Source organism: Rhipicephalus microplus, chromosome 4 (assembly GCF_043290135.1).
Source record: "Rhipicephalus microplus isolate Deutch F79 chromosome 4, USDA_Rmic, whole genome shotgun sequence".
NCBI lineage: Eukaryota > Metazoa > Arthropoda > Arachnida > Ixodida > Ixodidae > Rhipicephalus > Rhipicephalus microplus.
Window position 1 is genome coordinate 194527838 of NC_134703.1, and position 23528 is coordinate 194551365.

General features: G+C 42.7%; 1 protein-coding gene across 4 annotated transcripts; it reads left to right on the forward strand.

Annotated features, from left to right (window-relative positions):
- The first annotated feature begins 13252 nt into the window (after positions 1 to 13252).
- On the forward strand, positions 13253 to 22683 carry LOC142814709 (uncharacterized). 4 transcript variants are annotated; one of them, XM_075893900.1, is made up of 4 exons: positions 13253 to 14411; positions 15092 to 15208; positions 15979 to 16023; positions 16634 to 22683. In XM_075893900.1, the coding sequence occupies exons 1-4, from the start codon at positions 14400 to 14402 to the stop codon at positions 16643 to 16645; spliced, it is 186 nt and encodes a 61-aa protein (XP_075750015.1). In that variant the 5' UTR covers positions 13253 to 14399; the 3' UTR covers positions 16646 to 22683. The 4 variants fall into 4 exon arrangements, 3 of the variants coding, with proteins under 3 accessions (XP_075750015.1, XP_075750013.1, XP_075750014.1); XM_075893898.1 differs by having other exon boundaries at positions 15901 to 16023; positions 16634 to 22682; XM_075893899.1 differs by having other exon boundaries at positions 15979 to 22683.
- Positions 22684 to 23528: the final 845 nt, after the last annotated feature.

Sequence of the window (23528 nt, forward strand, 5' to 3'; positions counted from 1 at the left end):
TTGCAACGTACTAATAGCAGATAAGCGATTTGCTCGTGGCGCATGTAAACAAAGAGTGCATTGTCCCTATTGACCATGACAGTGATTTCTGTGGTTCAGGCTGCATGAAAATTGCGTTTCAAAACTCTGAGGAACCTTTTTCACTCGTCACAACAATGTCCACTCCATTGCTTCCCAATACTCTGGAACGAAAACTCTAAAATCAAAGTAACTATCTTATGCATGGTGGCTGACTATTGTGTGGTAAGTGGTAATACTACTTGCATACCGAGAAAACTAAAAATGTCTCTTTTGCGATGTCTCAAAATTGTCTCGGTACACCTTCAAAAAACGCTTAAACCAAAAACATTTTTTCGCGTATTAGTGACGTACAATTCCTTAATCCAGGAAAAACTACTTGTACCGCGAAACGACGCTTCGTAAGCGAGATAACGCCAAAAAAATGTGAGTGAGGATGCTGCCTTGATTTCGCATGAAACCACGTGATATTATAAATTTAATTGCGTAAATATTAATTCATCAAAATTAGGTACACTGTCGTCTGTTGGTGTGATGGACCTAAGATACGAAGTTTCAGAAATATTCATCAAACCAATCTTGCAAAAATACAATCTATTCCCGAAGTTTCAGCATCACGAAATTAAAAATTACACTTCAGCCCTAGTTTTCTCCGCCGATGATGAACTTGTGGCATGAGAGGTCTCTGTGTGCAGCATGCCAGTATAACCTGAGACATTGGTTCTTTTAGTGTACCTTTAAGAAAATATTGCCAACTGCTGGTGAAACACCAGTCACTGCAAACACTGCTTTGAAGCAATATTTGATTTTATTCAAGTAAAACATCAGAAATTCACTGACATTTTAGTCCTATAACTTCGTTGAACTGCCTTGTCATTGACCTCGTGTTGTAGCGCCTTAACAGCAGTCATGACTTCTTTTTGGGGCATGGCGTAGCGTTATGATCCCTTTCTTGTGCCCAATTCAGGGGCTTACGTGATATTTCTGCGGCAGGGTGATCCGAAGACATGCAGTGAATTTAGCTTAGATGTCAAGGACCTGTACTACCGTGAAATGGGCTTACTTTGTGACAGATTTTTCATGCTTTTTCCCTTGCTGGAAATCGTCAATATAAAGGCGAATGAATATTGGCAGAACATTTATAAAACCTTCCCTCGCACTATGGAGTGTTCCACTGATCCGCAATTTTAATACAAATGGCTCTATTGAGGTGGGGCAAATGACTATACATCGTGTGTGGCAGCTTTGTGGCAAAGTTGTTTTTGGCTGAATATGATTGGGAAAAAAAGGCTAGCACAAAGTTACACCATCAGAAGTTCATTTGAGTTATCTACAACTGGTTTCTGTTGTAGCAACCTCACAGTTGTATGAAAATTTATTCATTCATGTACCTCCTCAATCAAGATGTTTTACCTCAAAGATACCTTTTTTGCCAAATGAATTCAATTGAGTACAAAATTGCGTCTTCACTGTCCGGCCATCTCCAGTTCTTTAGGGTCCTCCCCATAGTGCTGATGATGTGCCTATCAGATTTGACTTCTGTCACTCATCCCAGGAAAAGGGGTCGTTTAAAGTTTGCTATGTTGAAGTTATCCTTCTCGAAGGTTTTTTCTCTGGAACCCGCACCATCGAATCCTAAAGGTTGCTGGTATAGAGAACCATTGCTATAGTTTCCACAGCCACCCTGGCGGTGAGAGCGCGCACTTTTTAGCTGCTCCTTCAGACGAGAGTGGCGGTTGGTACAGATGGGGTGTGCGCGCATCGCCATAACAAAACCAAAGGAGTGGCTACTGGGGCTGGTTGGTATTGCAATTTTTTAGAGAAATATACTTCCTTAGAGCGCAGAGATTGTTTCAGAGGGAAGATATAGCAGAGAGATAGGACAGAGCGCACACTTACAGCCAATTTTATTGCACAGATTTCGGGAATATAAATACGGTCAAGACGGCGAGGAGATCACGCTCAGAAAAAAAGGGCAAATAGTGGCGCATATGCAAGGCCACCTTATTTCAATCTTAAAAGTCAACTTAACTAAAAAGATACCTCTCAATCTGTCGAATAATAGATACAGGTATCTTTTCAGTTAAGTTGTCATTTTAAGACTGGAATAGGAAGGTTTGGCGCATGTGCAATCATTTTTCCTTTGTTCTGATTGTGATCTCTTTGTCCTCTTGACCGTATATATATTCCCGCTATCTCTGCAATAAAATTGGCTGTAAGTGTGTGCTCTGTCCTATCTCTCTGCTATCTCTTAGTTTTCCGATGGAGGCGGAAATAGTGTGGGCCCGTGTGCTCAGATTTGGGTGCACGTTAAAGAAACCCAGGTGGTCGAAATTTCCGGAGCTCTCCGCTATATGATGATATACGGTGTTTTTCGGCGCAAGGGCCATTTGTTGGCCAAAGAGCGCCATTTCATCTTACTAAAAATATGGACAATGATTGTGATAAGCGGCTGTATAAGGGCCATAAAATTCCTCGCGATAAGGCGGGTAAGAACATACAAGTAATAAAATGATGACCATGCCGTGAAAGGTGTGTGTGGTGTGAATGATGACAAAAGTTGGTGGTAATAAGACGATGGTGGATATGTATGGCATTAGCACAAGTGCCTCACTCGTTCATACCCTTGCGTCCAAGGGCCGTGAGGCAAGTGCTTTCTTGTGTAACCTCCGCAGCAAAAACCTCTCTAGAGAGGTCGTGCTACGGATTGCCCGGGTATATGATATGAAAATTATGAATTTCTTTTAAAAACGCTAACAATGATTTATGACTAAAAAGCGGTTCTCTACCGACGTACATAGCAGGGTGTAAAGGTATATGCTGTCGGTAGGGTAATGGAAAATGTCGTTTTCTTAGAGTTTCTAAGTGTTTGCACTGGATTAATATGTGAAGGACTGTCAATGCTTCACCACATCTGTCACACAATGTGGTGGATCACCACCAGACAAAAGATATGTGTGTGTCGTGTATGTGTGTCCTATCCTGAGTCTTGTTAGTATTACCTCTGTATGACGTGATTTCGATACGGGCAGCCAATGACCAAGGTGTAGCTTAATAACGTGTAGTTTGTTTTGTGTGTGTGTATCCCACTTGCTCTGCCAGTATACCCTGAGGTTTCGTTTGAGAGACGGCTTAAGATCAAGGGCCGGGATTGATATGGGTGTAGGGGCAGTGCTTTTGTGGACGGATGCAGCGAGCTGATCCGCCCTCACGTTGCCTTGAATCTCACGGTGCCCTGGCACCCAGCACACTACAACATGTTGGTTGAGTGTGTAGAGCGTCCATAAAATGGAGTAAAGTGAAATGAGGACAGGGTTTTTTTTGTTATTTAAGACTGTGCAGAGCCGTTACCACACTGAGGGAGTCTGTAAAAATTACTGCTTTTTGTATATGTAATTTTTTGATGTGTTTAGCTGCCACAAATATCGCGTAAGCTTCCGCTGTGAAGATACTTGTGCCTGGATGGAGAGGGCCACCATCCGAAAAGGAAGGGCCAACAGCAGCGTAGGACACAGAGGAGTTAGACTTAGAGGCATCTGTGAAGAACTCAGGACGTGTGTATTTGTGTTGAGATTCCAGGAAGCATGTTCCAATATGGGCAATAGGCGCATGTTTAGTAATTTCTAGGAAAGACACATCGCAATCTATAGTCTGCCACTGCCACGGTGGAAGGTATGCTACAGGAGCCATTAAATTGTGTTCGAGTGACACTCCAGTGTCCTCAGCTAGACCCTTCAGGCGAACTGAGAAGGGCTGCCTCATTGAAGGCCCGTTTTGAAACAGAATGGAGCTCGACAAATCAATAATAGTAGAGTATGAGGGGTGCCTCCTGTCTGCTTTCACCTTAAGAAAATATACAAAGGACATGTAAGTTCTTTGCAGATGAAGCGACCACTCATTTGACTCAACGTAAAGGCTTTCTACGGGGCTGGTGCGAAAAGCACCCGTAGAAAGGCGGATGCCTAAATGGTGCACGGGATCCAGCATCTTTAAAGCGCTTTGAGTCGCAGACTGATAACCAATGGCTCCATAATCTAAGCGGGTTCGAATGAGGCTTCTATACAGATTCATGAGGCATTTCCTGTCACTACCCCACGTAGTACGTGACAACACTTTTATAAAATTCATGGCTTTTAAACATTTTGTTTTTAAATACTTTACGTGTGGTACGAAGGTCAACGTGTTGTCCAAGATGAAGCCTAGGAATTTATGCTCCGCATTCACAGACAGACGTTGGCCGTTCAGTTCAATGTCGGGTTCTGAGTGCATGCCTCTCTTTCGGGAGAACAAGACACACGTGTTTTTTCCTGGGTTCAGCCGGAATCCGCTTTCCTCTGCCTATTTGAAGACCTTGTTTAAACCTAACTGAACCTGCCGCTCACACATTGCTAGGTTGCATGTCTTAAAGCCAAGCTGGACATCATCGACATATGTGGAATAGAACATGTTGAGGGGAATGGACAGGTGCAAGGAATTCGTTTTAATAATAAAAAGTGTACAACTAAGTACACCACCTTGCGGTACTCCCGTTTCTTGCACAAATGTTTGCGAGAGAATACTGCCCACACGGACACGGAATTTCCGATTGGACAAGTAACTCTCGATTATGGAAAGCATTCTACCGCGCACACCCAGGTGAGACAAGTCTCTTAATATGCGAAAACGCCATGTTGTGTCGTAGGCCTTCTCGATATCGAGAAACACTGAGAGAGAGTATTGTTTGTGGACGAAAGCGTCTCGGATCTGTGCCTCGATACGCACCAGATGGTCGGTGGTGGATCTACCTTCCCGAAACCCACACTGAATTTGGTCGAGCAGATTGTGTGTTTCAAGGAAATGTAAAAGTCGCCGGTTTATCATTTTTTCAAAACGTTTACAAAGGCAGCTGGTTAGTGCAATGGGCCTATAACTTGAAACTTAGGAAGGGTCCTTGCCCTGTTTCAAAATTGGGATAACAATAGCCTCTTTCCAGGAAGCAGGGGTGGTGCCTGAAAGCCAGATAGCGTTGTATTGAGAGAGTAAAGTTTTTCGCGTTTCGAGCGGCAGGTTTTTCAACATTTCATATGTGACACGATCGTAGCCTGGAGCGGAATTATTGCAAAAGTTTAGTGATGTTTGTAGCTCAGCTAAGTTGAAAGGTTGGTTGTATTCCTCGTTATTTGTGCACTTGGATTCTAGTTTCTGCTTTTTTATCTTTGCTTTGTGTCTTTGGAAAGCTTCAGTGTAGTGTGGCGAGCTAGACACCTGCTCGTAGTGTGCACCGAGGAAGTTCGCTTGATCTTCCAGGCTATCACCCTGTGTGTTTACGAGTGGGAGTGAGTGTACTTGTCTTCCTGCTACCCTACGAACCATGTTTCGGACTTTAGCTTCTTGTGCATATGAATTTATCCCTGATAAAAACTTGTGCCAGCTTTCTTTTCTGGCCTGCCGATGCGTTCTCTTGCCTCGAGATTTTATTTTCTTAAAGCTCTCAAGGTTTTCCGCTGTCGGCGAGTTCCGCAGCAACCTCCATGCCCTGTTCTGTTCCTTTCGCGCATTCTGCCACTCAGTGTTCCACCACGGAACGTGTCGTTTGCCGGGCAGTCCAGATGTTTGTGGAATGCACTTGGCTGCTGCGTCAGTAAGAGAAGCCGTGAAGTACTGCACAGCTTCATCTATGCCTAATCCGCATATGTCAGTCCAATTTAAGTGAGTAAGCTTTTGAAATTTTTCCAGTTGGCTTTGTTTACCAGCCATTTGGGAACATGTGGAAGGCATTCATTTATTATTGGTGTACTCAAAACTAAAGAGAAATGGTTACTTTCGTATGAATTATTTATGACTTTCCACTGAAGTAATGGTACAAGTGAAGGAGATGCGATACTGAGGTCTATGAAAGAGTAAGTTTTGTTAGCAAGGTTATAGTATGCTGCCTCTTTCCTCTTCAACAGACAAGCACCCGATGAAATGAGGAATTGTTCAGTGAGACGACCTCGGGCATCACAGCGAGAGTCACCCCACAGACCATTATGTGCGTTCAGGTCCCCAAGGACCAGATAAGGTTCAGGTAGTTCGTCTATTAAACACTCGACTTGAAGTTTTTCGAGACGGTGGTGCGGAGGTATGTACAAAGAGCAGACAGTGACAAGTTTGTTTAGAATAACTGCTCGGACAGCCACCGCCTCGAGGGAAGTTTGAAGGGGTAATTGTGTGCATGCTATACCTTGACTTACTATAACCGCTACACCACCGGATGGTAGCATGGCATCATCTCTATCCTTTCGGAAGATTATGTAGTTACGTAAAAAGTTTTTGTTAGTTCGTTTTAAGTGCGTCTCTTGTACACACAGCACTCTTGGATTGTGTTCATGGAGGAGTTCTTGTAAGTCATCGAGGTTTCGAAGAAGGCCTCGGATGTTCCACTGTTATATTTCTGTCTGCATATATAAACAAGAGAGATGCTGCTGTGTGTACAAAGAGCATCCTGTGTTGGAGTGAGCTCGTTAATTCAGGTAACAGGACGGTCGTTCGGCCCCGTTATTGGTTTTTTAATTTTCTTGGTGCACTCCAAGGTGGTGCACCGCTCTTTTGGTACCAAGGGTACCGTTGTATTCATTGCCTCCTCAGAGGCACTGGGTGTCCGCACATGCGAGCTGGTGGTTCGGATTTTAGGCCTCGCCTGGTGAGGAGAGGCCTTGAGACCAGAGGACCCTGGAGTCTCCGGCCTCAATTCGCTAGGAGGAGGAGTAGACTGAACTACTGCCGCTTTGAGGGCAGGTGCCACAGCCGTCGGCTCGCTCTGCGCTGGCCGAAAGAGTGACGAGGGATGGTGCGGCGTTGCCCCCTGACGCGCCACATCAGCATATGTAGCGCCATAAAATGGCGACACTCTTCGTCTTGCTTCCTTGAATGTGATATTTTCTTTATTTTCAATGTGATGATTTCCTTTTATTTTTCCAAAATGAGCAAAACCGTGAGTATGCGGCATGATTTCCGCCACAGTTCACACAGTGTGGTGGTTCTTCGCAATTGTCAGAATTGTGGATTGACACTCCACATTGTGCACAAGTTTGGTGACCACGACAGCTTTGTGAGCCGTGGCCATACTTCCGGCATTTAAAACAACGACGTGGGTTAGGTATGTATGGTCTGATCGACGTCTTAGTGTACCCTGTTTGAATACTTTCAGGCAGATTACTGGAAGCGAACGTGAGTATTAGGTGTTTGGTTTGTGTTACCTTGTTGTCTCTTCTAATGGTGATCCTTTGTACATTGGTCACATTCTGACTCTTCCACCCCTCCAGAAGTTCCTCTTCAGTCAAGCCGAGCAAATCAGCATCAGATACTACTCCACGGGTTGTGTTCATGGATCTGTGTGGCGTTACAGTGATGTGAGTGTCACCAAAAGTTGAAAGATTCTGTAGCTTTTCAAACTGTTCTTTTTCTCGAACTTCAAGGAGGAGGTCTCCGCTGGCCATTTTGGTAACTTTGTGCCCGGCTCCTAGAGTTTCTGTGAGACATCTGGCTACTACAAAGGGGGATACAGTTCTGGCTTGCTTGCTGCTTATCTCACTATGTATAACACGAAAATGGGGAAGTTTTCAGTTGATCGGTTGAAAAATCCCAAGTCTTCGGTGCGTACGCGCTTTAAGGTGGTACGATCACTTAATAATGGAAATGCTCTATGCCTGCCAGTTAAATTTTCTTCACAAGCGTTGGCAGCCACCCAACACGGAGCCCAACGAGGGGACGCTACAAGTTTGCGGGTGCTAAAACCTGCAGACGCCAGCCGTACAACGCTACTATAACCCAATGCGCCTAGACCAAGGTAGGCTATTTGCACAGGGTTAACCCTAGCCACCAGGAAGTTTGGAAGTAAACAGAAGAGAGGAGAAGACAGGACCGATAAAAAGTGAGAGATAAAGACGAAGATGTAGGGAGAGAGAGATAGGAAAAGGCGACTGCCAATTTCCCCTGGGTGGGTCAGCCCAGGGGTGCCGTCTACGTGAAGTAGGGGCCAAGGGTGTGTGTTGCCTCTGCCGGGGGGGCCTTAAAGGTCCAATCACCCAGCGTCGGCTCAACCCCCAGGATTCCCTTTTCTCCGGACACGGCAAAGCCACGCACGGCTAGGCGTGGGAGGGAGTAGAAACTTCCCCGCTAGCTCGGGTCCGTGGCGTCGCTACACACCAAACGCCTACTTGTGCAGGCGCCCCTACGGGGAGCCCTCCACTACGGCGTCTCTCATAATCATATGGTGGTTTTGGTACATTAAACGCCACATATCAATCAATGCTATATATCCCTTCTGAAACGTTTCCTGCGCACTAAAGAAATATATAGCTCTAAAAAAACCCCTTAGGGCGCTGGCGGTACTGCTGCGTATTTAAGTGCAACAGCATGTAAAAAGGAGGACGTATAGAGGAAAGGGAGAACGCAGGAAGCGGAGGCAGCGTTACATCCAAGCAATCAGCCGAGCGAAATTCTGCTCTAGCTCTTCTTTCCAGTGCTGTTGGGCTCGTTTCTGACACGCAGTTTCAGCTTTTTCAGCTTGCCTGTGTCGGCCTAAAATGAACTTGTCTTTTCAAATCGATAATTGCTAGGCTCAATGTGCCAACAAGATATCATTCTGAGGTACGCTGTAGAGTGTGTACCAAGATTGTGACCGCTTGGGGTTCTCCAATGCGCACATATCGTTTGGTTCACGGGTGTTTTTTTTTATATTTCGTCCCCATCTAAATGCAGCCATTGTGGTCGGAGATCCATCCCGCGCTATCAAGCACAAGACCACGACACTACCCGTGCTATGCTGGCGCAGTGGTTCGCTTGATAAACGTCCACCTACATACATACCGCAGACAGGATGTACATATGCCGCCAGAAAGGAAAAAAGTGATGCCGCAGCCATTACATATTCGTTTTTTTTACTACAGAAGTGCGCATTGTAGTATCGTCACCGCACGGGCATATGAGCTGGTACTACCATAGCACAATATCCCAGCCAGAAAATGATCACGAGGGAGTCGCCATCACTGCACAACGCTGCCTCTTCAATGCCACATGCATAGATGCAGCCAAGTCAAGTCAAGTTTATTTCCAACAACATCAAGTCGGAGGTCGTTTGGCGAAAAGATGTCGGAGACATCTTGAGAGAGCCCAAGAACCCTTCAAGAGCAGCAGGCATTTTACAAAACTATCGCGTAATTCACTGTACATGCATTAACAAAATAAAAGCTTAGTTCTTTTTTCTTTTAGTGAACAAAATAAACATACAATTTCGCATGGGTCACAAATCTTGTACGCACATGCGCAAAAACAACAATTTTTATACAAAAAAAGAACACGTAAAAAACATGATAACATAAGATAGCTAGGGCTATTTGAGCAGTTTCTATATCTGTATCAACATACTTCGCACATGTTTCTTGAATTTACGTTGAGGCAGTTCGAAGTCAATACCAGTTAAAAATTTGTTCAATACTGCTGGTATCTGCTGGTGTAGAAGGCATTCTCCGTAACGGGTGCGAGAAAAGGGAACTGGTCTTAGTTGATTTCGGAGGGTGTATTGGCATGAGCTCTCTACTGAATGCCGATGAAGTTTGTTTTTCTGAGTATAATGTATTAGTTTATATACGTAAAGGCCACGTGCTCTAATAAGATCATGATTTATAAAGAGCTGATGAGTATGTAGTTCGCTAGGAAGCCCATAAAAATTTTCGGATATTCTAAGAACTTTTTTCTGTAACATCTCTAGTTTGTTTAGGTTCTGAGCAGACGTTTTTGCCCATAATAGGGCGCAGTAAGATAACCTTGAATAGAAATGGGCGTAGTATAAAGCCTTTTTAAGCCATAATGGTACAAGGTCTGATAGCTTATACATGCAACCTACAGTTTTGCCTAATTCAGAGACCTGTTTTGACACATGCGTGATCCACGACATGTTTTCCTCAAACCATACTCATAAACATTTTTGCGTTTTAACACATTCCAGCGTGGTGCCCTGAAAGGAGACCTTTAGATTATTGCATGGCTTATTAGGAGGCCTAAATATAACATATTTTGTTTCACTTGCGTTTAAGTCAAGCTTGTTTGCATGAGCCACAGTTCCAGGTGTCTTAAATAACTAGATACAGTAACTTCAAGATCGGCCATTGTATCAGCACTGAAAAGTCATTCGTGTCATCTGCGTACATTACTAGTTTTTCTGTGTAAGAAATATTGCATATATATTATCTATATAAAGTATAAATAACAAGGGTCCTAAGATAGAACCTTGTGGAACGCCTTGCTTAAGTTCTGTTGCTGCTGACGCTAAGCTACCGAGTTTAACATATTGTTTTCTATCAGATAAGTAATTCATGATTAGTTTAGGAGCAGCGCCACGCAATCCGTAGTCAAATAACATTCCTTCTAGAATGTCGTGTTTTATGCTATCGAAAGCCTTCCTCAGGTCAAGGAACAGTCCAACTGTATATAGTCTTTTTTCAAAATTGTATAGTGTCACCTCTTTTACGTTTATTAGGGCTAACTCAGTAGACTTTCCTTTCTGGAAACCATACTGAGCAGTGTTTATTATTTGATACTTTGAAAAAAAGTTCCTTAGCCTGCAATTTATGGCACTCTCAGATACCTTCGATAGCACTGGTAAAACAGAAATAGGCCTATAATTTGAAATGTCATTCAAAGCACCGCCTTTGTGCACAGGACATACGCGCGCAAGCTTGAGTTCAGGGGGGAAAATACCAGAAACTAACATGCAATTATTATTATGAGCCAAGGGCTCCGATATAAGGTCCGCAACGTGCTTCAAGGGCCCTGCGCTTAATTCATCAGCGCTTGTTGCTACATTGTTTCGTAGTCTAATTATCAAGCTGTGAACCTCAGAAGGTGTTACTGGACTTAGACTGATTGTGTTAGGATCTCTCGTTCTACGGATAATCCTTTCTTGCGTACAATGTCCTGAAGGAGGCACATAATCACCAGAATGGGCGAAATATTCGTTCATAGTCGTAATAGCTGCCTCGTCGCTCATATCTCGAGAGAAGGCTTTTACATTAATACGCATTTGACAGTCGGTAAATTGGCCCAGATTATTCACTTTGTTTCACAGTTTACGAGGATCAATCTAAATCTTCGCGAAAAGGCATTCATAATAAATCTTCTTAGCTTTGCGTATGTCGGCATTTAGCTTATTGCGATACGTTTTGAATTTTTTCAGCACCTCTACGTCACGTGTTTGAACAAACTTATGATACATTTTGTTTTTCGTTTTGATACTTTTGTGAAGATTAGTGTTGATCCATGGTTTACGAATTTTCTTTTTCTTTACTGTGTGCGTCACCATGGGAAAACTGTTATCATAACATGCTTTGAGATAGCACGAGAAAGCGCTATATGCGCGATCTGAATCTTGCTCTGCGTTCACGAAAGACCAGTTCGTAAGGGCTATTTATGAGTAAAATTTTTCTAGGGTGAGCTGGTTTATGACGCGGTACGTTGTTTTTCCATTGTACCTAGGCTTATTCGTTGCAGTGGAAAAAAGAGCAAAAACGGGTAAGTGGTCACTAAGGTCAAGTGAAAGTAAGCCTGTAAAAGTCTTATTCGTCGGCACGTTTGTGATACAGACGTCCAGAAGGGTCGCGCTACGGTCTGTGATTCGGCTTGGTAGACCGATAGTGTTCATGACACAATAGGTGGACAGAATATTTTCAAATTTCATAGTGGCAACGTCATCGGTTAGCATGTTGATATTTACGTCACCCATCAGAAAAAATGGCACGCGGAACAAGTGATGCTTAGATATAATGGTTTCAAAAGTAGCGAGAAAATCAGGGCCCGGATTCACAAAACTCACTTACGAAAACATTTTTGCACAAGAGAAATTTTGTTGCGTAAGTCGATTCACGAACCGAAAAAACGTCGTAAGAGGCCATAGTTGTCACATCGGCCGCTTCGAATAAAGCGCGCTGTGACTGCCCGGGAACATGTCAGCGATGGTGATGCAGTTGCTATATTTGCTTACGTCACCGAAAAGTGCTCGTAAGTGGATTCACGAAGCGAAATTGTGCGTAAAAACAGCATGGCTGAGAGAAAATCCCAAGAGTGGTCCGGACCACTCTTAGGAACAATGTGGCTACTTAGAACCTGCTGCCGCAGCGGTATACTTTGGTGCCCTGGCTGGTTTGAGTTAATTCACACCCACTAAGGGCTGCCTGATGACTGCTGGTGCGTTTTTATTTCTTTCGGCGCTTTGAGCTTCGCGTGTTGTTTCCCTTATACGCAGTGGATGGTGTTGACAACCACCACTGTCCAATAAGTTTGAAGTTGCAGTAATTGAAGAATTCTATTGGGCGTCAATGGCATAAAACTACGCATGTAAAGATTTGTGGTTGGATGAAAACCAATGTGATACGTGAATGGTCGGTGCATTCGAACGCGACATGACATAGGATCAACCTTATTTGTTATGTTGTTGTGTTGCGCCCCATCTCATTCAATTAAAAGTGCGACTCGAGATCCTTGCCTCATTGGTGGAAATTACCACCAAAGAGGTTAATGGGAGCACATTCTTTGCACGCTATTGGAAATAAAAATGAGAGGAAGTTTTCAGTGAGTGGTTCCTAAAGTTTGTGCTCTAGTGTACTTTCATTGGCTCTAACTGTCCAATGGTTGCGATCTCTGAAATACAGCTGTCGATACACTTTAGGACGATCTGGAACAAAGCGTACTTTGTAAACCAAAGCGTATTAGGGGTGCGCGTGATTACGCATGGAACTACAAACAAATCATGCATCTTCACCTTCACTGTTCAGACATCGATATGGAGCGTGATATTATGGCAAACAATCGGAATGAAATGACCCCAGTAACTTTGTATGACACCGAAAATATGCAAACCCTCACGATTCTGGAGCAAACCTTGGCTGAATTCATCTCTGCGTCAATTACCAGCCATTCAACTTGGCGCACGAACATCATTCAAAGGTAGAGTGAGCCACTGACATGTATTTTGTGTGACGTAGCGACCACTTGACCTGAGAATAATAGCGTTGCGAAGGCGAATCCCCTGTCGCATGCTCTGATCGAAGCAGACGACAAACGCGAGCAGACGACGGCTTGGCCGACAAGCACAGCTTGTGATTGGTTGTGAAGCAATACCCTCGACATCAGCTCACTCCGTGACGTTGCCAAAACACTTCTTTCATCTGGCACGCCTGTCGTGTTCATCATACCACCCCCCTCGCACATAAGAGAAAATTTTGTCATGCCGTGAAAATTGTGCAAGTACTTTCTAAGAGCTCTCTTATCATCTTATGTGCTGCGCAGTTGTCGAAAACAACATGGCGTCGTAAACAGCATATCGGTGGACTTTCAGCAAACGCTTCTCGCACGAGTTACTTCAGCGTTTGACCGGATGTGTTGTGATTACAGCAGCTTTTTTGGTGCGTGTAAGCAGTGCGGAAAGCTGTGGCAGTGCAATGGTGTACGGTGAAGCGCAGCGAAGCCTGTGCGTCGGTGTGGTTATCAAGCGGGGATCGGCGTCGATGTGTCGACGGCAACTAGCACTCGAGAAGCTTGCAATGTGTGTTTGTGTGCCGGTAACAGTTCGTTCGCTTGACTTTCCAGTCTCTCAGTTTGGTGCTGTGCGACATTTCGGATTGACAGCGCTTTGACACGTTACTTGAGTGACCCCAAGTACGTACGGAAACGTATGAACTACGCGCTCGGTTCTTGCTTCGCCACTAGTTAGCCCGTACACTTCTATTTACTTGAGAGCAATGTACTGTTCGGAGGTGAAACGATGTTCGTTGTGAACAGTGGTGCTGTGTTGATGTTCCAAGACTTGTGAACAAGCTGTGCTCGTGTGACCGAAAATTGAAAGACAGCGTTGATAACTGTTTTGCCCTGCGAAGTCATGGTGGGGCAGCTTGGCGCTTTTGTTTGTTAAGTCGTCACTTCTCCTTTTTGTGACAACCATAGTCCTAGCGCTGTGATGTGATCAACCAAAACTGCGAGATGCTACAATCTGTTGTGGATCGTGTTACTTTGGAAGCGCGCCTAGACTGTTCTTCGGTAACAAATTGAGAGTTCAATGTGGCAGCGAGAGGCCGTGAACGCCAAGCTTCCCTCCAGCCCCCCCAAAAAAGCAAAGATTTCACCGGTGCCTTGCTTTGGATGAAGTTGTAGGCCAATATTGCCTAACTACAGGTTTCCGAGTTCGTCTGACCATCGTTTTGCACGGCACTAGAGCCTTGACAACAGCCGGTCATGGCCAGTTCTTACACTTTATCAATGGACGTGCACGCCTGGCCAGCCCTTCATTGCTGTCATTGGCAGCTTCCAGTCTGCAGATGCCCTTTGCCTGTTGGCCGTACTTGGTTCCTTATGACACCGACGGCTACTAAATGCTGCCATCGGTGAGTTCACCTTGCAGAACTAAATTTCACCGGTACTATAATTCACGCAGTTCTATAACGTGTGCAAGTTTTTAAGCCCATCAGATGTAATGTTTCTCTATGGTAAGTTGAAGCATGAAAAATTTACTATGGCTGTTATATACATACATATATTATGGAGCAAATACATAAAAAGTTTTTTTGTGATTTGATACAAGTGAGCTCTTGTTTGATTATGAGGTTGGGCCTGTCGATTGACCACGTTTGGTAGTTGGAAAGTTAATGTGAATTTATTTTTCAGGAGCCAGGTTGCACTTAAAAAATTTATGTTATTTTGGAAAATTAGTTCTATAGACGATTACCACTGTGGTAGTACTATACTTCAGTAGGACATATATATTGCGGTACGTAAATTTTACATGAGGCTTCAGTTTATTTCAAAGTGAATATAGCAGATTTTGGTCACTTTAACGAAGTGATAGCTTCCTGAAATAAGTATTAGAAGTGAGTGCTTTTAAAGATTGTTTTTAATTAAATATCTCATTTTTGGCTCTTCACAGATCGCAGAGATTGGTTTGTTAAGGTCCTGTGATGCATCGGTTGCACATTCTGGCACATCATTCCTCATCATTACTTGAAGCACCTGTACAAAAATAGGAAGGACACGTTCTCCCTAACTGTGCAAGCCTATGTCACTGCAGGGACTGTTATCATTCAGCGGATGTGGCGTAGAAGCATGCATGGCAGCCTCGTCTGGAAGGACTGCAATCTGCTTGGGAGCTTCGAGGGCACAAAACTGCCTAACGGCTGGCTGCAAGGTTAGTTTTTCTTTAATACATACGATTACGTGAACACCACTTACTGTGCACAAATTGAACACCCAAGCATGGTTGCTTTCAGTGGATACCTGTAATATTCTTACACATAATTCTTATTCAACATTTATAGTGTAGCGGAAGCTGCTAAGCACCACCGCATTCTTTTCTATCCCGTCTGCAGCCGGCCGTCGACAGCGCGCCTACTCGACATTCCCGGCCGCTACAATAGAACTAAATTGCAAGATAATTGAGAATGTTGAAAGCTGCAAGCCTCTAGCTTATGAATGAAACTCCAATAATCTGAGACTCAAAAGCTTGTGCTTTGAAACGAGCACAAATACTTTGATTCCTTATTGAGCTCTCGAGCTTGTGACTCCCTCTGTAAATCAAGTGCTCTGGAAGGTAATAGCAAGTGGGTGAAAATTGCCTGGCTGTTCACAACTTGCAAGGAGAAAGACCTATTGAAGAAGCCTCAGATGACATAGGGCCGGTAACTGCATCTTTTACCTAATGTAGCTTTTTCTCTCTGAGTGCTGTTGCTTGTGTTTCAGCCGAACATGTTCACCACGATTGCATAGTGATATATATTTTTCTACAAATTGTACCTGACCTAAGTATGCATTTTTGATCTCTAGAGGTGACGTTCAGTGTGTTTCAAATCCATGGCTTCTCATTTCTTTGTCTGTGGCTAGCCTATTTCAGCAGCAGAGCGATGCAGCTAGCACACACGCAATCCAAGTCATGGAGCGCTCCTTTGGTGTTCTGTGCAGGATGCAGCATATCCATCCGGCAAGGCACTGGTATCAACAATAATGGTGAGTGTTGGTGGCACCTGTAGGAGCCCGCTGTGTTTGTTGCGTATGATTATTTGCCCTGATGAAGTGCAATTTTAAAAGGTTTTCTTCATTTAGAATAATAGATGTCAGCAACAAGCACACTCATAATCCACAAGTTCTTTGTGTCTTCTAGACTGCCCATTTGCTCCTATATGCGGTATGGTGAGCTGGTTATGTTAGACAGCCTTAAAATTATGAACATTGGCTGTTGTGTTGTAATGCAGTCTAACTTGTGTTTCATAGAGAACTTATTTGTGGTCTACTTCTCGCACCTAGTGTAAAGTCGAAATAGAAGAAACTCTATTGGCTTTTTATGCCTGTCAGAAGTTTCATGTCTTCATCTACAACATTGTAGTTTTGCTCTTGTATCATATCATATTCTTCTTTTTTTTTGCTTTTGCCTGAAATAAACTTCAACTTCAACTTCAACATATTAAATATATTTTCAGTCTTCACTGTTTGTGTGTGTGTGTGTTGAGGCTTGTCATGGGCTTCTGAAAATACAATATCTGTAAATATGAGCACATAATTGACAACTATACACTCTCGCATGTAGCATGGTTGTAACAATGATCTGTATTTTTCTAAGTTCCAGCAGTAACAAGGGGTTCGGTGCTCCACGGTCATGAACAGTGTATCAAGAACAGAGCACAGAAGACCAACAAGTATAAAGGGACTGTCAGTGACTGTTCTCCTGCTCAAAGTTTACAACAGCAGAAAGAGCACATTGTGATGTCAGGAGCAGCTGCTGCTTAACTTCTTAGCAGTGCATTATTCAGCAGTTCATTTGCTTGCATTCGAAATTATTTAAATTTTGCATGGAAGATACCAAACTATGACACTAATTTAAAGACTGCTGTAGTGTTAGTGGCAAATATTTTTGAGATGAAGTTTTTAACATGTGTGTTAAGTGCCTGCGTGCCTCTACATTTACATGCCAGAAATCACAGCATCTATGGTTTGCATTCTTTGTAGTACAAAAAGTGTAGCCATGGATGCAGTAATTATGTACTTAGTCGATGTAATCCTTCAGTGTACACTCATTTGTATAGCACCAATTATGCCATGAGTGTATGAGCTCTGAGAAGTGAATCTATGTGAATTATTTTATTTGGAAGGAAGAGGATTATCACTACTCCTAGCATATCTTAACAGTAAATTTTAGTGCTTGGGTATTATCCCACTGCCTATCCGTCCTTCAACAGTCTACTTATCTACTGTGTAAGTGTAACTTTTTAAATGTATACTTTGCTCGGATAGGTTTGTTCATAATGTAATGCAAGTGACTTATCATCTATGCAGCTCTACTGAGACTAGAAATAAAAGTATTTATTTTTATATGTAGCTATAGCATGCATTCACTTGTGTTTTTCTAGGTGCCTGTACAATTGTTTAGCCCTAGAAAAGTGCTGGTATACTCTAATATTGAATCTGGCATATTAAAATGGTTTGTTAGTGGAAGTAAGAATGTGTTTACAACCAATATTACTATCCACAGATGAACTGTGAAAACTCTGTGGAAATTTATTTACATTTATTGAACTTTGTGAAAGCAAATGTTGTTATGTTCTTTTATTGTGGTCCCTGTTTCATGCAAATGACACATAATTACTTTTGCAGTGGCATAGTATTGGTTGTGATTTTACACATATGTGCTGAGCAACATCGCAGTTGATGCCAGCAGCAAGACATACATGCAGTGCACTGGAGGATCACCTCACATAGTGTACAGTCTTTGCCCACCAGTGAACTCAATATTTTTCAAGCAGACTAATAGACAGCTGTATGGGAACTGTGTTGATGCCCAAACTTTGAAGTCTTCTTGAGGAGTGTTTTTCATCATTTTTGTCCAAGTGAAGTAGCTACCCAAGGCCACAACTGGTGCGAATGTGGTGGTTTCCTCTCTCCAAAAGCACTCCTACCAGCTGCCTCAATGTTATTATGGGGTGAATTCACGAACTGGAAAAATAATTGGTCTTTGTTTTCTTGGCCGAAAGAGTCACTTCCACCGTTGAGCCACCACGACGCGCCAGAATAGAAACTTTTAGCTAAATAAAGTTGATTCTACTTTTGAGAAGTGTTTTGGGGAAACGAAATGGCACTTATAGCTGTCAATATAAACACTGTTTGCACCAAGGAGCTTAGTAGCTTATAATTGTATTATTCATATATTGTCTAGAATTTACTCGCGCTGTGCCAACTTTCAGCCCAAGTGTCCTAACATGCTTTGTTAGTGGGTTGTGAATGAGCCAAGCTATGTAAATAAACAGAGTGATATTGCAGACATGTACAAAATATTGATGCACAGCCCTTTTCTTTAGCATGACATGGTCAAGGGCTTTATTCTTGTGTTTTTTTTAAAAACTGCTTGTCACTGGGCAGCAGCGGAAAACTATGCATCAAGCTTTTGCGAGATGGTGCGAGAAACACCGTGTTCAGACATAACAGTGCCGGTGGATTTCTCTCGTAAGTTACTTTCTGTAGTATATTCAAAATGAGTGTATTAGAATTGTTGTTTTATAGCCATTCATTTTAATATTTACACCTGAGTGTGTGTATGTATGTATTTATGGGTGTACATATGTATATGTGTGTGTGCCTATATGTATGTATGTATGTATGTATGTATGTATGTATGTATGTATGTATGTATGTATGTATGTATGTATGTATGTATGTATCTTTTAAATGAGAATCGGTTTATCATTGGTGAGTAAGTTTGGTAATGATTTGGCTGAATTTGTTTCTAGTTATTTCTCTTTCGAGCCATTATACATTTCAATTTGTTTTGTACTGCATAAAAATAAATGTAACCTTACACAGAATATGTGTGTTCGAAGAAGTTTCATTTACCAACCTACAGTCATGGGCAAGAAATTGGGTAAAATGGAACGAACCTGCAAAGATTAGTTTCGAGCATAGCTACTCTACATGGCATATCTCGTACACATTGCGTTGGTTGAATATGTCGATTTCAACCTTTCCATTTTAATCAGAATAAGCAAGCTATCACCCGTGGTTGTATATGTGTGTGATATTTATGCATACTGTGATACCGGTTCGCAATTACAATTAAGGTCACAAACCTAGTCAAGCTGAATACACGAATTTTGTCCATACACCTTTCATCTGCACTGGAACTGTTGTTAATAAAAAATAAACTTCAGTTTAGAAATTTATTCTAGTAACCAAAAGCAGGGTATCTCTTTATCACACAAATCAAATTGCCATTGTTCTGTTCCATTCTGGACAATAGGGAACCCTCTCAGCAGAGCTCGATTAACTGCTATAGTTCATTTTAACCATTGACAGCGCTGAAGCGTGCAGCATGACAAATAGCGGGAGAGAAGACACAAACTAATCACTCTGTTTGCGTCATCTCTAACTGTCCGTGCTCTTTGGTCTTGCTGCATGAGATGAAGCCCACCAAATTAGCACGAAAGCGTGTCCCTACAAGGCAGTCAACTTGGCTGCAAACAGTTAGCTCACTGCATGTGTAGATTTTCTTCAAAACACCGTGAAGACTGATTGCTGGTCGAATAATCAAACACGTGAAAAGTAATATACTAGGTATGATATTGGTATTTCAGCACTGGACACTTTTGCGATAAGAAAGGATGGAGGAGAAAATTATGAACCCTGAATTGTTTAATTGTTGAAGGAGCACAGTACAGCGCTTTTGGGTCAAAAGGGGAGTGAAAGAAGCAAGTGCGAAAGCCTACTTCTCAAAAACTTAGTACCCGCCACCACGCATAATGTCAGGCCGGGCAACCTCTTGAAAAAAAAAGTGCTCAGTGATTCTGCGAATCGAACTAAGTACCTCCTAGATTGTAGTTGAGCGCTGTAATCGCTCCTCCACTGCAGCAGTGCTTGTGTTCGCCCTATTGCTGATATATCGTCATTCCTTCGAATGAAGCCAAATGCAAAAACGTCCCGTGAAACTTTGTCAAAAATAGAGAAAATAGTTAGAATGCGTTTTCCCAAGGTTACTAAAAGATAGAAACCGCCACGTGTGACTGTATAACCGTGCGCTATTTATTCTTGTACATTACTGTCATGAAGTTGGGATAGCCGGCTCTAGCGTACGCTACCTTCTCATAGTTTGCCAAATATAGATAAGAAAATAAAAATATATATCAGCCTGTGACAACGCTAATCAACTATTATGAGTTCACTGTCACTTTCACTAGATGAATGCTCAGTTTGCTTCCATTATCGTTATTTAGGAAAGTTTTCGCTCATTAACTCAACTCTCTTAATTAGCATTGATTCTCACACCTAAGGACAGTCACACTTCATCTCGCTTTCTGAGTGGCTGTCACTCCCATATAACGCGTACTCCACTTTTTTATGCTCTCCGAGCATCTGACCCTGCTTTGCGGAGACTTTCCCTGACGTCTGCTGGGCCAGAAAATTATCTTTATTATCTATCATTTTCAAGCTTTCGCGAAGCCGAAACGAGAGTCTCTCTCTCTCTCTTTTCATCCTTTTCGCACGTGTGATAACGTCTCTCGACCTCAAGACTCGTATACACGTCCCTTGCTTTGTTTGCGCACTCAAACAACGCTGGGCGAAATATTTGCACCGTGTTTTGTGAAAAGCATTAGCACTGAGACACCTCCCGACGAGTCTCTCTCATTTTACGTAGACATATACCTAAGCGTGAGCGTATGCACGTTCTCGCATTCCGGCTTTATAAAAATGCTGCGGTGCATGGAACCAGCGAAATTGCGCTCACAATTTCATTTGATTACTGCTGTTATCTACTTCCGCACCATTCGTCTGCAGGCACCAAAGTTGCTCATGTGTCTTGTAATAAGAATATTGTAACAAAGGCTACCTTTGACTATAGGTACAAAACACTCTTACGTTCACCACTATACCGTGCTAGATTGCACCGAATTAGTTAAGTAGCAGCGCAGCTTCAATGAAATGTAAGGTAACTGGTCGCGTTAAATAGGGGAAGACATTCGAGGCACATTTTCAAACATTGCATGCATCGATTTATGTGTGGTTTCATTTATGTGGTACACCTGCAGTGTTGTTTACTTGTACTTGGCGAGATAGTGCATGGATTGCTCGGTGGCTTAAGGTCATCGAGCAATTATTTTTTTTAGCTACAGTCGTTAATTAAAGGCGAGTGCTTGGCTTTGCACAGCCCACCAAAACGTCTATTACAACGTACGCGGCATCCCGTAAGCGCTGTAGCAGACGCTCGCGGAACTGAAACTTAGATGCAGCAAATCATTGGCTATCATCGTATACTCTCGATGCTAGACGCTTTGCGTGCTACCTTGATATTATCGGCACACACTTCTTTCTTTCCTTGTCGTTTCATCGGCTATCGTGTGTCCTCCTTGCCCTCTTAAGTGCTGAATAAGTTAAATTCATACCCGCGCTATAGTAATCCCTCCAGATAAGAGAACGTTTGGCTAAGAAAATGCGTAGCCAAAGAGAAAGCTTTGTGAATTCGGCCCCAGACTTGCTGCTTGCGGGTGGCCAATACACTACAGAACCTAGAACATTTGGTAACCGGATTGTAACACATTCAATGGTAGTGGTCACAAAAGTTAGCTCATCAATAGTATCATGAGCAATACAGTTCTTCACGTACAAAGCAACACCTCCGCCACGACTATTAGTCCTGGTAACACCATTGTATTTGTAAGACTGTAGTTGTGGAGGACTGTCATTAAAAGCGAGCCATGTTTCGGAAGGCAAAAGTACATAGAAATATATAGCCAAGGAGTCAAGGAACATGCTGAGATCATAAACCTTATTTTGAATACTGCGCACATTCAAATGTAAGGCACTGAAGTGTCTTCCAATATGCCTGACCGCTCTGTTAAAACTGTCTGCATCATGGTATTGACAACTGTCAAAATAACGCCATTTCGCAGCAGACTGTACCAATTCAGAGTGCCAATTCAATACCTAGTGGCACATCTAGTCCAAATCATCGCGTTCAGCAATTCTCAGTACCTCTGATGATTCCGTTTTCCTGGCAAAAAATTTTTCATTGCGCGTCCACATGTATTTCCATCCAACGTCACGCTTCTTAGCTGTGGTTGCACCTAGGAATTGTTTTCCAAGCTGGTTTAGGTTTTCATTGACAAAAATAGGATCGGTTGACTGGAAACCAATTTTGTTAGCAGAAAATCGCACCCTCTTGACCTTAGCCAAGACGGCATTTCGTTTCTCCCGGCGAACAAATCCTACAATGATATTCTTTACATCGGGATCTTTTGTTCCAATTCTGTGACAAACATAACTATCTGTGAATGTGATGGGTTCCCCGACTGCTGAGAAAGTATTCTGGACTACTTCGAAAGGCTCATCTTCATTGGGCATGCCCTTGATTGCAAGGTTGTTTGCTCTGGTATACGCCTCCAAGTCCTCAACTTTCATACGTAGTTTCTTCGTTTCCATCACGAGAACATCGTTTGCCTTTCGTGCATCTGCGAGTTCTTTTCGCAACGATCTTATCTCTTCGGATAGTGGCTTAATGTCATCACAGACTGCACTACGTATAGTCTACACTTTTTTTAATATCGCGAAGTTCCTTCCGTATCTCTCGCTGAAATACGTTTAGTTCCTTATTCATCGTTCAACAAGACAGCAGCAGCAGACACAACGTACACATTGGTGCTTGGCAGCAGTGCTAACAATAACAGAAATTAGGTGCACTAGTAAAATTCTCACCTGCGTACAGAGAATACTTCTTAGCGACGTGAAGCCTGCGAGCACTGCTGCCAAACTGCCGTCCAAACTAAGACTTCGGAGCAATGGAAGTCTCAAAAAGCGCGTGGAATTTTTGAGGTTTATTTATGGCGAAAATAACAACATAGGAAACCACATCAGCACATCTTTCATTGCAATTGGAGATACCATTTTAAAATTATTACAGGAGCCTTGCAATAATCCACAAGTGTCAGTGCTGAAATTAGTTTTGCATAGATTCTTTCAACTTGTGTTGTCTATCTAATGGTCAGTCATCCTTTTGTACAGTATTAGCTTATGTGGGCCCAAGAATAATCCAGAGTCGAAAGTTCGTGCTGTCGGGTGCCTTGTGCTGTTATAAGTTTGTACAGCCATAGGCTACAGCTGCAGACTAGTTCACCTGGCTTGCAACCCTGTAAGCCATGTTTAGAAATTATGAAAGAACTTGTGTTTATGTGTAAATTAGTCAACCAAGCTTCTTTCAATCAACTTTCATTGAAACCCATTCCTAAATATTTTGGTCGGCGAAAAAAAATTGAATGGAATGAAAAAACTTTATTCCGTGCATATTTTTTTTGCACAATGACTCTTGAAGTATTTGTTCACCTCTTTTTACAAGGGCCACAAGGCAATTGATCTGGGTAGTTCATTATATCATCTGCTGTCATTGTTTTTACTGTGTTTTATTGTTTTATGTTGCATATATGTTATACAGCAGTACTTAGAACTTATTTTGAAGTGTTTATTTCTATTCGCGTATGCAG